The 15,120-nt window shown below is 55.7% G+C and overlaps 2 protein-coding genes and 1 long non-coding RNA gene across 3 annotated transcripts in view; 1 reads left to right on the forward strand and 2 right to left on the reverse strand.

Annotated features, from left to right (window-relative positions):
* Nucleotides 1–215: 215 nt before the first annotated feature.
* RSAD1 (radical S-adenosyl methionine domain containing 1) lies at nt 216–2,954 on the reverse strand. The gene is made up of 9 exons (XM_048324039.1): nt 2,757–2,954; nt 2,181–2,314; nt 1,897–2,101; nt 1,459–1,824; nt 1,311–1,374; nt 1,077–1,224; nt 952–1,006; nt 481–584; nt 216–405 (listed from the first exon to the last, which is right to left on the reverse strand). Exons 1-9 carry the CDS (start codon nt 2,931–2,933, stop codon nt 234–236), a joined length of 1,425 nt encoding a protein of 474 aa, XP_048179996.1. The 5' UTR covers nt 2,934–2,954; the 3' UTR covers nt 216–233.
* Nucleotides 2,955–3,002: 48 nt separating this feature from the next.
* LOC125335794 lies at nt 3,003–4,789 on the forward strand. Its single transcript, XR_007207548.1, has 2 exons — nt 3,003–3,608; nt 4,336–4,789. It is a non-coding gene; the product is annotated as an uncharacterized LOC125335794 (long non-coding RNA).
* Nucleotides 4,790–5,195: 406 nt separating this feature from the next.
* Nucleotides 5,196–15,120, reverse strand: part of ACSF2 (acyl-CoA synthetase family member 2) — a 35,957-nt gene continuing 26,032 nt past the window's right edge. The window contains exons 11-16 of the mRNA XM_048323696.1: nt 7,767–7,874; nt 7,508–7,659; nt 6,916–7,057; nt 5,725–5,835; nt 5,496–5,564; nt 5,196–5,404 (exon numbers count right to left, since the gene is read on the reverse strand). Coding sequence (XP_048179653.1) covers nt 5,354–5,404; nt 5,496–5,564; nt 5,725–5,835; nt 6,916–7,057; nt 7,508–7,659; nt 7,767–7,874 — 633 coding nt within the window. The 3' untranslated portion in view covers nt 5,196–5,353. The remainder of the gene's footprint in view (nt 5,405–5,495; nt 5,565–5,724; nt 5,836–6,915; nt 7,058–7,507; nt 7,660–7,766; nt 7,875–15,120) is intronic.

Below are 15,120 nucleotides of genomic sequence, written 5' to 3' on the forward strand. Positions count from 1 at the left end.
GATACCCGGACACAGCGGGATACTGGGGCGCCGGGACTCCGGGATACCCGGACACCAGGGACACTGGGGACATTGGAACACCGGGGCTCCGGGGACAGCAGGGACACCAGGATCCTGGGCGACTAGGAACACCAGGGCGCCGGGATACAGGGACCTACCCTGCAGTAACACCTCCCCCCGGCCGGCGCCCCTGGCCCAACACCCCTCAGCCAGCACACTGCTCCTGTGGTTTATTATCCATTGTGGTCGCTTACAGCCCTCGCGTCCCGGCCACCGGCTCGGTCCCCCGCCGGGGTCCCCCTCGGTGGGCGCCGGGCAGCGCCCAGCACCCGCTGCAGCTGCCAGAGCAGGTCGGGCAGCAGCGAGTCCAGCACGGCCAGGCCGGCCCAGGTGCACCGCAGGCCACTGGGGAAGAGGTGGTGGTGAGCCCCGGTGCCCCGGGGAGACCCCCGGTCCTGCCCACGGTTCCTCGGGGCTCACCCGCTGTCCAGGACGAGCCAGCCCTGCTGCTGCAGTGCCCGAGCCTCCCCCGGCGCCCCGAACACGGCCTGCAGGCTGAGCTGGGGGGAGAAGTGCCCCCAGCGCTGTGTGCCCAGGGCGAGAGAAGGATGTTAGTGATGGGGCATCAACATCCCAGTGCCCAAAGGGCTGAAGAGGGGCTTTGGACAAGGGAGTGGAGTGACAGGAAAAGGGAGGAATGGATGGAAAGGGCAGATTTGGATTAGATATTGGGAAGAAATTCTCCTTTGAGAGCGGTGAGGCCCTGACACAGGTTGCCCAGAGAAGTTGTGGATGCCCCATCCCTGGAAATGTTCAAAGCCAGGTTGGACAGGGGTGTCCCTTCCCATGCCAGGGAGTGGAACGAGATGGGCTTTAAGGTCCCACCCAATCCAAACCATTCTGTTATTAGCATCAGGTCGATGTGGGGTGTCACCACGGGTGGCTCCTAACCTCGTGTGTGACGCCTTCATCCGTGCGCAGTCCCAGGGTGAACAGCTCCTCCAGCCTGTGGGGGCACGGAGAGCTGTGTGGTAGCACGGACAGGGAGGGGGCATGGGGGGGACCCCAGTACTCACTGCTCCAGCGGGCTCAGCACCGCCCGACTCCTGGTGCCGTGTCCCTGGCTGTGCACCTCCCGCATCCAGGCGACAGGCTCCAGAGTCTGGACACGGGCTTCCCGGCTGCGGCCGCCCTCACCCCGCGGCACAAAGCGCCCATGCGCCCCTGCAGCAGCCAGGGAGGGGGACAACAGAGTTCAGGGGGCACATGGCCACACACTCCCCCGCACTGGCCCCCCATCACCCTCTTACCTGGCCCCACACCGATGTACTGGTCAGCCCGCCAGTATGAGAGGTTGTGGGTGCTGAGGGCGCCCTAGAGGAGAGCCCTGGGGTGAGGGGGCGCTGACCCTGCTGGGGCAGCATGACATAGGGGGACACAGCATCAGGGGCATCCCACCTTCCGTGCAAAATTGGAGACCTCGTAGTGGCGGAAGCCAGCGGCCGCCAGCACAGTGCGGGCGGTCTGGTACATGTCAGCCAGCACGTCCTGCGGCGGTGCGGGCAGGGCTCCCCGCCGGACCTGTGCTGCCAGCGCCGTGCCCGGCTCCAGCGTCAGCTGGTACAGGGAGATGTGGTTGTCACAGAGCCCCAGCGCCGCCTCCAGCCGCTGCGCCCAGGCATCCCGGCTCTGTCCCGGCAGCCCAAACAGGAGGTCAATGGAGGTTCGGCCAGGGAAGAGCCCCCGTGCTGCTTCCACAGCCTTCCATGCCTCTGCCGCTGTGTGCTCCCGGCCCAGCATCCTCAGCTCGGAGTCATCCAGAGACTGCAGAGGGAGCATGGTGACAATGGGGTCACGGGGAGCTGTGGGGGCTGCGGCGGGGAGAGCCCCTCTCACCTGGACGCCGATTGAGAGGCGGTTGACCCCGGCTGCCCTGAAGCCGGCGAGGCGCGATGTGCTGGTGGAGCTGGGGTTGGCCTCCAGCGTGACTTCGGCACCAGCAGGAAGGTGGGCAGCCACCGCCACGGCCTCCAACACTGCCGCAACAGTGCCAGGGCTGGCCAGGCTGGGGGTGCCCCCGCCGAAGAAGACGGAGCTGACGCTGTAGGGCAGAGGGTGGGAAGCTGCAGGTGGGCACCGAAGGGCCCAGCACTCCCCAAAAGCCCACCCTGTACACCCACCTGTGCACCTGGCTGAGGCGGAGCAGGGTCTGTGCTTCCCGCACCAGGCGGGCGCGCACAGCCGCCTCATCCACCGAGGGCACCACGTACGTGTTGAAGTTGCAGTAGGAGCAGCGCTTGCGGCAGTAGGGCCACTGCGGGCACGGGGAGTGTGGGATGACCATGCCCTCACCCTTCGCCACTCCATTTTGAGGGGAAACAGCGCCAGCCCGGTGCATGGACCCCAGTGCCCCCCACCTGCCCCTCAAGGCACACGACCCACAGGTGTGACCCTTCATGTGCACGGCTCGGGGACCCCCTCAGCTCAGACTAGCCCCATGACATGTGCAAGGTTGGGCTCTCCCCCACGTGTGCAAGCCCCGAGGTCCCACATGCACCCACGTGTGTACGAGCCCCAAGGAGCCACATCCACCTTCCACCTGTGCCAGCCCCGTGCCCCTCAAGGTGCGCAAGCCGCGGGGTCCCTCTCCCCACATGTGCAAGCCCCAGGACCCACGTGTGTCCCCACGTGGGCTAACCCCTGACTCCCCGTGCACCCCGCACAAGCCCCGGGGTCGCCCCGGTGTCCCCGCTCACGTGCACGTAGAGCGCGGCCGTGGCGGGGCCGGCCGGTTCTGGGACCGGCTCCGGGGCCGGTTCCGCGGCAGGACCCGGTCCCGGTGCCCGTCCCGGTGCCCGTCCCGAGCCACCCCCGCCGGGCAGCGCCGCAGCGACAGCCGCCAACTTCCGCGGCCACTTCCAGGCCGCCGCCATGGGATGGGACCTGCGGGCCGCGACACCGGGCGGGCACCGGGCGGGGCCGCCCCCGCTGTGCGAGGGGCCGGGGCGGGGCGCAGGGCCCGGGGGAGGGATCGGAAGCAAAGCTCTTCGGTCTCGATGAGGGCTGTGCGGGGGATGCTCGCTGTGAATGACGGGGGTGCTGGGGTCAATGACCTCCCCCGGGGCCGGGAACACAGGGGTCAGTGTCCTCTCCCGGTGCCGGGGATGCCAGGGCCGGTGTCCTCCCCAGACACACGGCCCCAGTGAGGTTTGCGAGCCGCCCCCGCATCCTTCCCCGGCTGCTCCTCGGGGCTGGGAAGGGTTTTCCAGCGTTTCGGCGGAGGGAGGTGGCCTGTCCCCACACAGGGTTGTGCAAAGCCGCAGCTGACGAACCCCGATGTTAGCAGTTGTCTCTATATAGCCACGGGGAACTCCGAAATGCCCATGACACAGGCTGTGGCTGCAGATTCCCGGGACAGAAACGCGAAGTTCGGCGTAACCCACTCCTGGTGTCACCTTCCCCACTCCGGGGAGTTTCCGAGCAGTCGGCGAGGACTATAAGAGTGGGACTCAGGCACGGGCAGGGCAGAGGCCATGGAGCGAACCTGGAGCACCACTGCACGCACCGAGACCGCACTATCAGCCAGAAGGACCAGCTTTTCCTCTTCCGTGAGTATTTACAGCCGGGGATGCATCATCCCAGGGGTTGGGAAGGGGCAGGGGGCACCGCGGGAGGTGTCCTGGTTTGCAAGGGCTGGATGTGCTCCGGGGAAGGCATGAGATGGTAGAGAAAGCTTCCCTGGGACCAGGCTCTGCCAGGGCTCAGACCCATGGATGGTGCTGCCCCACTCTCAGAACAGGAGCAGGAGTGGGGTGGCAGGGACTGTTCCCCTGTGCTTGCTGTGACCAGGACCCACTGGGTTCCTCAGCAGTGTGTCTGTCCTCACGAGCCAGGGCTGGTGTCACCTTCATTTCTTACTCACTGCCCCCCAGCTACGGTGAGTACATGGGGCACCTGTGGGCAGAGCAGGGGTTGTGCCAGGGCTGGAGGTACTGATCAGGGAGGGGAGGAGAAGCTCTGCTCACTGCAGGCCTGTCCTGCACCTGGGTTGGTGCTGTGGGAAGCAAAAGAAAGTAAACAGTCCTTCTTCCCTAGACATCAGTCACTGAGGCCCTCTGTGCCCCAAGGTCCCTGGCTACAGCTGCAGGTAACAGTCCTTCCCTCGGGAAGGAAGGTTACAGAGGTAACCAGGGGAGGGAGGAGACCCGAGTGAAATGCGGAAGGATCAGTGCCGACACCAGCCCCACGAGCAATGTGGGAACAGGAGAGGAACTTGCTGAGAAGACACTGTACAGAAAGAGTCTGACACAAGCCATCCATGTTTTTTTCTTTCAGAGAGCAGATGTGGACAGGAGACTTGTCCCCACCGTCTGCTTCCATGGGTAGAGCTCCCAGTCCAGCTGCGAGATGAAGGATTGAGACCTCACTGACGCTCTCCCTCTCTCCCTGTTGCACCCTTTCTCTCTCCCCCCACTGGAGGAAGCCACAGCACAGAGGGGGCCCAGCCTTAGCCCAGCTCAGGAAGGAAGCAGGAGGGAGACAGCAGGAGGTCAGCGAGAGTTGGCAGCAACATTGCTTTCCAGCTGGGGTGGGACACTTCTGGCAAAGAGGAGCTCTGCTGTCCCTCTTCTCACAGGAGTGTTCATGGTTGGGAGGTACCAAATAACTCCCGTAAAATGCTGTCCTAGGTACGCTCTGCTTCACGCTGCCAATGGGACAGGAATTTTGGTATTTCTGCAACAGCCTTACTGTCTTGTCCAAAACAACAAAATAAACAAAGCCATGTCTACCTTGGAGAAGGTTTTTCTTGGGAAACACCTGGGGGAGGTGTGGGAACAGAGTGAGCTTTTCCAGCCGGTTTTAGGGAGCCCCAAAGCAAAGTCTCATTCTCTGAACCCCCTGCACCTCATTTCAAGTTCAGTTGCTCTTAAATGACCCAGGAGTCTCACAACATCCAAGGAGAAAAGGCATCACGTACCCTGGGAAGCCAGGCCAGGGTGTTCGGACTTAAAAATGTCAGTAAAATACCCACCAGCATCTGTTCAACTCCTCTGAAATGGCTGCAGCCAAACTGCTCAGAGACACGCAAAATTTTTAAACCTTCATAAGGTCTTTCAGTAACTGGACAGAATTCCAGAAATAAGCATCCCTTCCTCACACCACAGTATTTCTGTTGGCAAAGACACAAGCCCAACTAGGAAAAAAAGGTGCTCTGTTTTATTGACTAAAAGTGCCATCAGCCTGATGTCGGGGGGAAAGTCTCCACTGCTTAGACCAAGGCACAGGTGAAAAGCACACTCAGAGCTGACTGAAATGGATGATTCAGCGTGGTTTTTGCTCTGCCTTCCCAATCTCAGAGCTGAAGGTGCTGCTCCATCTGCTCCCTCAACTTGTATTTCTGAATCTGGAATAGAGTGCAGAGAGGAGGGAGAGAGACTCAGAGAGGAGCTGGGACAGAATGCCAGGGTTCCTGCCCTGCCCCAGCCCCCTCTTACCTTGCCTGAGACAGTGAGTGGGTATTGCCTCACAAACACAACGTAACGTGGGATCTTGAAATGGGAGATCTGGGAAGAGAAAAACAAGGGCTACACAACCCGAAAGGAACAGCCTGGCACTGTCAGGGCTGGGTCCCCCAGTGCTCTAAATCCATAGGCTTTCATCCACCAGCCCCCAGCAGCCAACAGGTGTACTGGTCTGGAAGGAAACTGAGGGCTGGGGACCTACCTTCCCTTTGCAGAAAGCTTTGATCTCTTCCTCGGTGCAGTCCTGCCCAGCCCGCAGTCGGATGCAGGCACAGATCTCTTCTCCCATCCTCGAATCCTTCACACCAACCACCTGGTTGGGACAGATGGACGGTGTGAGCCTTGGGGACGTCCCTGTCCTCCCATGGGGTCTGTGCTGGCCCATGGCATGTTCCCTGACCCCATACCACGGGTTGCTGGAGCATTGTGGGTGCAACATGGACCTGTCATCCCTCTGCTTCCAAAAGAATGGGACAAGAGGTTTCACAAACAACAGGAGACTTGGTAGGCTGCCACGAGTGCTTCGGGATCTCCAGATGGAACGGCAGGGGAGGGATGAGGTTGAATTAAAGGATTATTGGAAACCCTTATAATCACAGATCTTAGTGGGCCACTGCCTGTGACACCAGGAAATGGGCTTTCCGAGCCTGAGCCCTCTCCAGAGTTTGCTCCCACTATTCCACAAGACTCCTGCTGCCATTCCCTGCCTTGAACCAGTATTGCAAACTTCTAGAGACACGTCGATCCTTTTGAGTCCAGAGCAGTGACATAAAGCCCTAGAAACCACATAAACAGGGCTGGTTTGCAACCCATCTGCACTGAGACTGTTCCAAGGAGAGATGCTTGCCTGGCACAGGCAGAACTCTGACTAAATAACCAGTTTATTTATGGGGAAACTTGTCTGGCACAAAACCTGGAGAACAATCCCAGCAGACTGGGAGCAGCTGCTTAGTCCTGGAAATCTTTGTTGTCTTGCAAAGGGATGAAACAAAGTCTCACTCCTCATCTCCAGGGACTTGTTGGAAGAGTCTTCCTGGATGTCAGAGTTGAGCAATTATCAGTAAAAACTGTCCTTCCAGACTGCTTTCTGAGTAAGAATTTCAGAGGGAGCTATGAAAGTGGACAGGAAGTTTAAAACTGAAGAATGACAGGCACTTTGCAGACACGCAGCCGGAGCACAAGGGCATTGCCCCAATCCATATGCCCCATGCCAGGAGCTCTGCCCACCCCTTCCATCCCATGAGCCTCTCCCTCCTCCTTGCTAACCAGTATTACATAGAATTTGATGCTGAAAACAGGGAAAGACAACCAGGTTCCAAGCAGCAATCCCACAAGCTTTATGTGCAGGATTCCCAAAACCAGCTGCTCACCCACCCAATTTCCTCCCACTCACCTGGACCTCCTCAACCTTGGGATGGGTGTGAAGGAACTGCTCAAGTTCTGCTGGATAGATGTTCTCTCCTCCCCGAATAATCATGTCCTTGCAACGCCCTATAATTTTGCAGTAGCCGTGCTCATCCAGGCTCGCGAGGTCCCTGCAATGAGAACACCCTCCTAGTCCTGTCCCAGCTGGGTGGAAGAATGGCTGATGCTCCCACCCAGCCAGGGTGGTATCCAGAGGATAATGGCTGAGATGCCACCTGAACACACGGAAGAGATCAAAGAGCTCCTGTTACAGAAATTGGCAGCATCCACACAAACACCAGGGTTTAGGGGAGAGGCAGCTCCTGCCTCTGCCCTCCACCCCCACAGTCCCTCCATCCACAAGAGGCCAGTGACAATCCCCCTCTCCAGGGACACTCAGCACCAAGGGCTCTGTGCTAAAAGCAGTTCTGAAGTGTCACAGACAGACCAGAGGGATAAACTGGGACAGTCTTCTCTACTTTGGAAATCCCAGCCAAGCACTCCTATACACACCCATGCATCCCCATCCAGTGTCACCCTGTGGGACAGTCTGGGACGAGTGGGGCTGTTCCCAGACTCACCCTGTCTTATACCACCTCTCAGCAGTGATCACTTCTCTTGTCTTGGCAGGGTCGTGCCAGTAGCCCAGCATGACGCAGTAGCCACGGATCTGAAGCTCCCCGGGAGTGTTCAGAGGCACAGATTGCCCTGTTTCTGGATCCTCAATTTTTGCCTGGAAGAGAAGAAGGGCTTAATCAGACACCAGCACCAGACAGGGAGAATGGAGTGAGGTCTGCTGCTGGCAGAGGACCTGGAGCAGGTGGGGAAGGTCATGGTCACCTCTGTGTGGGGAAAGATGTATCCCACTGTCTCAGTTTTCCGGTCGATGCTGTCACTGGGGAACCCCATGAAGGTGACAGGGCTGTTTTCTGTGGTCCCATAGGCAACCTGCAAACACAGGAGAGGAAATGTGTCTCAAGGGGAAAGAGGACACCACAGCTCAGGGCATGGGAAAGACAAAGCTGGTCATGACCTCAGGGGAGAGTGGGGTGGGAGGAGGATGTTCTCCCAAGCCACTCAGGTCACAGGAAGCCCTGCTCTCCTGGCTGTGGATGGGGCCCTCCAGACACTTCTGCCAGAGAGTCTTGGAGAAACAGGAGCTAAAGCATCACTGCACCTGCCTGCCATGGCCTTCCTCACCTCCCTCACAGTGCTCCAGACCCCATCACCCACAACACTTGGGGTGTCATGTATTTTTGACACCCCAACTGCTATTTTTGGAGGACTCCAAGGTTCACCATCCTCTTTTTTAACCCCTGCTTCTCCAAGCCCTGTCCTGTTGACTCCACACCATCTCTGCCAGACACTGACTTTGCCTTGGTACCCTTGTAGCCAAGGTGCTGACTTTGCCTTGCATCTCTAACAGCTCAGGGAACACAGGACATCACTTTGGAAAAACCCTGGAGCCAGCAGCAGGCTCCTGTGGGAGACAGTGTGTCCTGCAGCATGGCTGCTTGCTGCAGATCCTTTTGTGCAGACATCAGCCCCTGTAAACCTTGTGAGGGCATCACGAGGCTGCTCAACACTCGGCACAGCTGCCCTTACAGACCCAAAGCCTCACAGCGGGATGAAAGCTCCTTGCTGCTAAACCTCCCTCACAGCTAATCCCGACGGCAGGCTCTGAGCCACCTCAGCTGAAGGTCACTTCTCCTCGGAGGAAAATTCCAGCGCTTTATGCCCAGCTCAGTGGTCTGGCTGAGGCAGCGGGAGCTGCACAGGAGGTGCCCTGGGCAGCTCTGAGCTGCACCAACAGCACCATTGCTGGGATTGCTGCTCCATCTCCAGCTCCTGGGAGCTGTGTTTCAGCAGTGGGAGCTGCTGGAGCACTGCTCTGGTGTCTCTAACCCACTCACAGTAATGTCACCCCAGTAATGTCACCGGTGGCTGCTTTGCCGGGAGAGCACGGCTGTGAAAGTGCTGATGTGGGAAGTATTTCCTCATTTCTCCTCCACTTCTCCAGACTGATCTGTGAGCAGCTCTGACTCACCAAATTGGTCAGTTCCTTCAGAGCAAATGCCCAGGTGTGCCTACATGGTCATGGCTTAGGCATGGTGCTCACCCAGCCCCAGACACCTAAAGTAGGGCTTTGCAAAGGGCTGTGATGAAGCTTCTGAACAAGGATGAAAATATCCTGAATGAGCTGAACACAACACTGGTATAGTGTACAACAGTGGGTAATAACACTGGAGCAGGTGGTGCTTTCTGCTGCTTGGAGCTGCTGGAGGATCTCATGTTGGGCACAGTCTGTCACAACGGCTGATGCTCTTGTTGACTGCACCAGGGTCAGCGTGAATCCAAGATGGAGCCTGCTTTTATCCAGGAATCTGGAGAAGAACTTCTCCAGGATGCTGCAGGGACCATCTGGTGCAAACTGCTCTGCTTGGAGCCTGGCAGCCCCCAAGGAGAGACTGTGAATAGGCTTCTGCTCCCAGACACAAGGACAACATTCCAGCCGGGTGCAAACCCACAGCATCTCATGCTCAGGCTGAATTTCTCTCCCACCCACTAATACGAGTCCTGTGGCTGAATCAAATGACTGACCAGACCCAAATCCAAGACCTTAAACACTTATTAAAAATCCCAGTGCCTTTGTTTTTTTGTTTTACTCTGCTGGATGAATTGCAGTGTTGGTCCCAGGATCCCAGCCAAGCCCTGAGTCAATCCTTGCTGCCTCTCTGGGTCGCTCCAGCAGTTTAATTGGATGCAGGAGCAGGCAGCTCCCTGGCAGGATGATGCTGTGAGTGCCGTGGCTCACCAGGCTACTCCAGATGCCTGGCCCTGTGCCCTGTACCCCAAACACCAGCTATTGCTGCCTTGGCCCCATAAACACCCTCACACCCTCACAAATGGGCTTCCCAACTGGTCCAGAGGGCACCACGGACCCTGGAGGTCTGAACCTCCAGCCCCTCATCTGCTTCCCAATCACTGCCTTCCCCAGCACATCACTCTGTAGCCAGACACCAGGATGTTGCTCCAGATCTTTCCAAGATGTTCCCTGCCTCTTAGGATGGTTTTCCGCAGCTATATTCCCAGGATGGAGGCAAGGGATGGAGCAAACCCTTGTGCCAGCACTGCTGTCCTTCCCAACCCTTATCTGACACGTGGAGCATCCAACATCTCCATTTTCAGCAGCAGATGAAACCACACTTCCACTAAACCCCACACACCAATTTAAACTTGGAGATATCCATGAAGATTCCTAGCTTTCATGACCCAAAGGGACACTTAACATCATTCAGCCTTGTCATCTGGTGTAATTCAGTCCAGAAAACCTCACCCAATAATTTCAGCATCAGCTCCATAATTTCCACTGGAGCTGTATCTGGTGTCAAAGCAGAGCTTTCCAGAGGCACAGATTCCAGCTTGGACCCTTGGCTTCGAGAGGAGCTACATGAATACAAAATATAATTGACAGCAAAGCCCTTTTTTACTGTAGGACCAGAAGTGACCCCCCAACACCCAGATCAGTCCTGCCCTCAGTGATGACAAGGACAGCTCCAAAACAAACTGCTGCCTAACTTGCTCCTACCAACAAGAGATTCATTCTTTGTGAATCCTAAGCCTCTGTATAAACCAGGAATAAAAAGAACATCTTAGCAGGACTGTGTTTTTTAAAGCACATTTCCCAAACATTTCCTGCTAGTGCTGTTCAAATACTGGTCACTGTGGAACAGGCAAAACAGCCTGAAGAGGGAAGCGTCTAAAAATTAAAAATAAAGTAAAAACAATCAGACTCCAGTCTCTTTAGTAAACATTTGGGAGGCAGACTGATCTGGTGGGGACAGTGGGGACTCTGAAGACCCTGGGTTTTTCCCAACTGTGCTGCTTATTTACTGCATAACTTGGAACAAGCCACATCAGCCCTCTGCTCCTTGGTTTCCCTCTGCATTCAACAGCAATAAAAACCCAGTGCCCTCCACATTCAACTGCTGCTGAAAGCTGTGATGAAAAGGCTGGGGTTTGTACCACCAGTACCCCAAGTGGGGTTATACTGGGTGGCACTGGAGCAGAAGGTCAGGGCCGCAGGAGGGCATGAGTTGCTTGGAGGACACCCAGCCCTGGTGCTCTGCTCAGGGAGGATCTTCACACCCCTCATCACCAGCCTCTGGTTGTGCCACGCTGGAGGATGATGATAGCAGGGCTTGAACCGCCAAACTGAAGCCTACAGAAACTGAGCTTTGCTGGAGACAATATTGGCCTCAGAAAAAAACCAGCAAATTGACCGTGAAAGAATAGGGATTTTTAGACTTCAAAGAGGGCGTAATGAACAACAGAAAGCAGACTGGCAACCCAAGAGATGTGCTCAGGGACCTCTAAGAGGCCCTTTGAACCCCTCTCAGTGTAACATGCTGCATGGATCTAATTATCCCTAAACCCGTGCCGAGTGTGTCTGTCTCAGATATCTCCACCAGAGTCAACCCCAGCCCTTCCCATCACAGCCAGCTCCAAATCATCTTCAACTGAGCAACAACCTTCCCTCACTCAGCTGCTCCCTGCCAAGATCACCCTAAACTTTTCTGTCCTCTGGGGACATGCGTCTCCTTGCTTTGGAGATATCCCGCTATCCCAAATTGTATTGGAATATTCCTGAACCTTCAGGTCAACTTCGCTGCTGCAAAAAACAACTTCTGATCACATCCAGCCTGTGTCACACCGAGATCTCATTTCCTTCCCCAGCAACAGTACCATCTTTGTGTCAGAAACACCAGGACACAAACAAACAGGTCTTGCAGGACAAATCTCCAAGGGTTGGCCACCCTGTTGGCATCTCTCCCCACCAAGAGAGCTGCCAGACAGTCCCAGTTTGGATGAGGCTTAAAAAAGATCCCAAAAGTGTTAGGTGCCCAAAGCACCTTCTTTGTGCTGTGGCATGCAATGGCTTTGCCTCAGGAGGAGACCAAAAGGACAACCCAGTGTGCCCCGGCTGAGACTGCATGGGAATGAATCTCCTGTTATTGCCCAGTGAGGACAAGCTGCTCCTCGTGGTCTGGAGTTAAAGCTGCCTCTCTTCTCTCCAGGCCAAGCAGCATCCTTGAGGCTTGGAACTATTTCCCCTTCCTGCCAGCAGTGCAGAAGTGCTGCCCAGTGGCAACCAGCAAAGACATGGGCAGTTACTGGTTTATCCACAGTGTGATAAAGGTCTTTGCTGTGCAATTAACTCCATCCTCCCTAGTGCTGGTGCCAGTGCATTTGGGAAAAGTGAACTTAAAAGCAAAAAGAGAGGGGAAATGTACAAAGTGTCACATAAAGGTAGAAAACCACTGGTTTGGGGATATCTGGATGCTCAAAGCTGTTGGAGAAGGAAATTCAGCAAAAGTTGAGGGGCAAAGGTAACATCCTTATGGATTTGGAGAGCTCAGCTCCCACCAAACACACGGCTGGAAGCCCAGGATCTTGTTGCTTCCATGCAGCATTTTAGATGTTCTCACAGCCCATTCCCGCAGCTACAGAAACCACCCATTCATCAGGTCCTCCCCAAAAACAAGGTGGGGTGGGGAGGCCAGGGACAAGCAGGGAAGCTGTCACCACATGGAGCGGAGGGGACTAATGGCTGGGGAGCATTGGGGAAAGGCAGAAGTCTTGCATGGATCAGTGGTGCTCCACAAGGGAAGAGGCTCTGCAAACCAGGACAAGAGCCCTGGCCAGAGCAGTGGGATGCTAGGGAACGTCTGGTGCCTCACAGGGTGGACACGGCAGGACTGGGAGAGCTTCACAGGAGAGGCCAAGAGCCTCATCCAGCAGCTGCTGGAATCAGCAGAAGGGAAGGGTGGGTGGACATCAATGGGGAGCCAAACTGGCAACAGATCAATGGGTGGAGACCATGCTACAGTGGAAGAAAACCATCAGAAGGAAGGAAGTGGACCCACCATCACCTCCTCCAGCTCAACAAGCAGCCCCCACACTGCAGTGATGAGGACCCTTCAATAAAATGGCAATTCAAGTCTGAACTCAGAGCCCTGGATGCCACTGCTGGGACCCTCAGGTGCTGCCTGGAAGAGGGGGGGAACTCAGGAAAGCCTCTGGGACTCCCCTTTGCTCACCCACCACTGCTCCTTGAACACTGCCTGGAGTGTACTCTGCCCTTGGGACAAATCCATGGGACACTGCAGAGCTTGCACCTTCTCCTACCCTGCTCCCAGCCCAGCACCCGGTGCCAGGGGCTCAGCTCCACAAGGGCTGGGGCACTCCAGGACAGCCCCAGAAGCTGCCTGAGCCCTCACCTCCAGCCAAAATGAGCAAAGCTGCACCCCAAGGCCAGCTCCACTGGTGCCACTTCAAGAAGCTGATTGCAACTCTTCACTGACACAGGAAACAAGATCTGGAGCCCCTAAGATCTACACAATCAGGCTTAAAAGAGCAATGGAATATTTTAACATGGAACTGTCTTGATATGCCAGAACTGTTCATACTTATAAAAATAAAGATTAAACATGGAAAAGACCATCTCCAATATTGTGCCAAAACAGTTCAGACCCTCAGCATCGAAGAAACACCCCAAATCTGTATTTATACTGCGCCAAAAACTGTATTTATTTGCTTAGCCCACAGCAGCTCCGAGAAAGACAGGAAGGGAGTCCAGCATCTGCGAGTCACCAGGAATGTTTGCAGAACTGTTAATCAATTAAAAAAAGAGAGGGTGGCAGGATAATCCTGCCTCTTCTGCGATGTCCTTGCAGTGCTGGTCCCAGGGGATGTGTGAGGTAGCAGCTGGCCAGGACCCAGCTCCCCACGCCTGTGGCACAGGGACACCGACACTGCTCCATTGTCACCTCCAGACTGCAAACCACCCACGACCGGGACCCAGGCAGGCTTTTGAGGATGGCTGGACATTTGCTGGCCAGTTGAGGGCTGCAAAACCCGGTGTGGGAAGAGCAGAGCCATCCAGCGAGCAGCTCAAAACACAAACAGCCAGGAGCTGGGGGAGAGGTGCCAGCTGCAGCAGATGCCAAACAGCTCCCACCACAGGAATGTGCTCGCCGAGGCATGGAAATCAAAAAATACTAGGGGAAAGAACTTCCTTTTATTCACCATTTGTGCCTGGAGAAATGGAGCTGAGGAGCTCTTCCCTGCTGCCACCCCACTGTGGCACCAAAAATAACCTGGCATCCACCTAAACTCTACTGCAAGTGGGAGTCCTGGAGCAGGGACAGCTTCCCACCTCACAGCAGCATCATGGCAGCTACGTCCCAGCATTTTCACAAGGAAGCTACAGGTCTCACACACACATCCCTGCAGGGAGAGTGTCCCTGTCCCCCCAAATCTGAAGCCTCAGCCAGCAAACAGATAAAGGGTAGAAGAAAGGGAATTTTATCCCGAAAGGAAGAAAGAAAAGGAGGTTTGAGAAGTTTAACCTTTGAAAAGGGTCTTGTTCCAGAAATACACAGAGTAGGATGTATTTATGGATGGGGTTTGCAAGGCCCTCACCAACTTTTTGCTTCAACCTGACCCACACTGGCCGAAATCTCTGCAGAAGCAGTAAGCTGCTAGATGATATTTTTTGCAAGGGGACAGGAAATCCAAGTACCAGACTCTCAGGGAAGGAGCACAGATACAGTCCCCAGATTCAGTGCCCAGCAGAAACAGGCAGGGTTTTAAATTTCACCCACCGGTTACTCTTGCACAAAATAGCTGGTACATAACTACAGGAATTGTTCATCAAATAATTACACTGAAAACTAAAGTGATTGAACCTGCTCAGAGAGAGAAAATAAAAGATGAAGATAGAAGATGATGCTTTAGAGGTGATTTTTTTTTCCTTTTCCAATCATTCACCCAGCTCCCTGCCTGAGCTCTATGAGCAGTGCACACTCAGGGGCACTCTCAGAATCATGGAACAGCAAACTGGAGAGGCAAAGAAGGAAAACACAGAAGTTTCTGTCTATCTCCTGTCTCTCTGTCTCAAAGGTCCTGACTAAGACACTCAAAGAGCTCCTCTAGAGCGCAAAGCAGGTGCGTGACCACTGTGGTGCCTACTGAACCAGGCATAAGCCAAAATACCATTGTTTTGATCAAAGAGTTTTAATTCCTACAGTAACCAGGAGGTCCCTCCAGCAGGAGCCTGGAGCTCTCAAGGTCAGAGCATCTTTCCAGAGGTGAGAGCATCTTGGTGCTGAGGTGAGCTGCTCCACCTCAG

The sequence above is a fragment of the Corvus hawaiiensis genome, chromosome 19, assembly GCF_020740725.1.
Source record: "Corvus hawaiiensis isolate bCorHaw1 chromosome 19, bCorHaw1.pri.cur, whole genome shotgun sequence".
Classification (NCBI taxonomy): domain Eukaryota; kingdom Metazoa; phylum Chordata; class Aves; order Passeriformes; family Corvidae; genus Corvus; species Corvus hawaiiensis.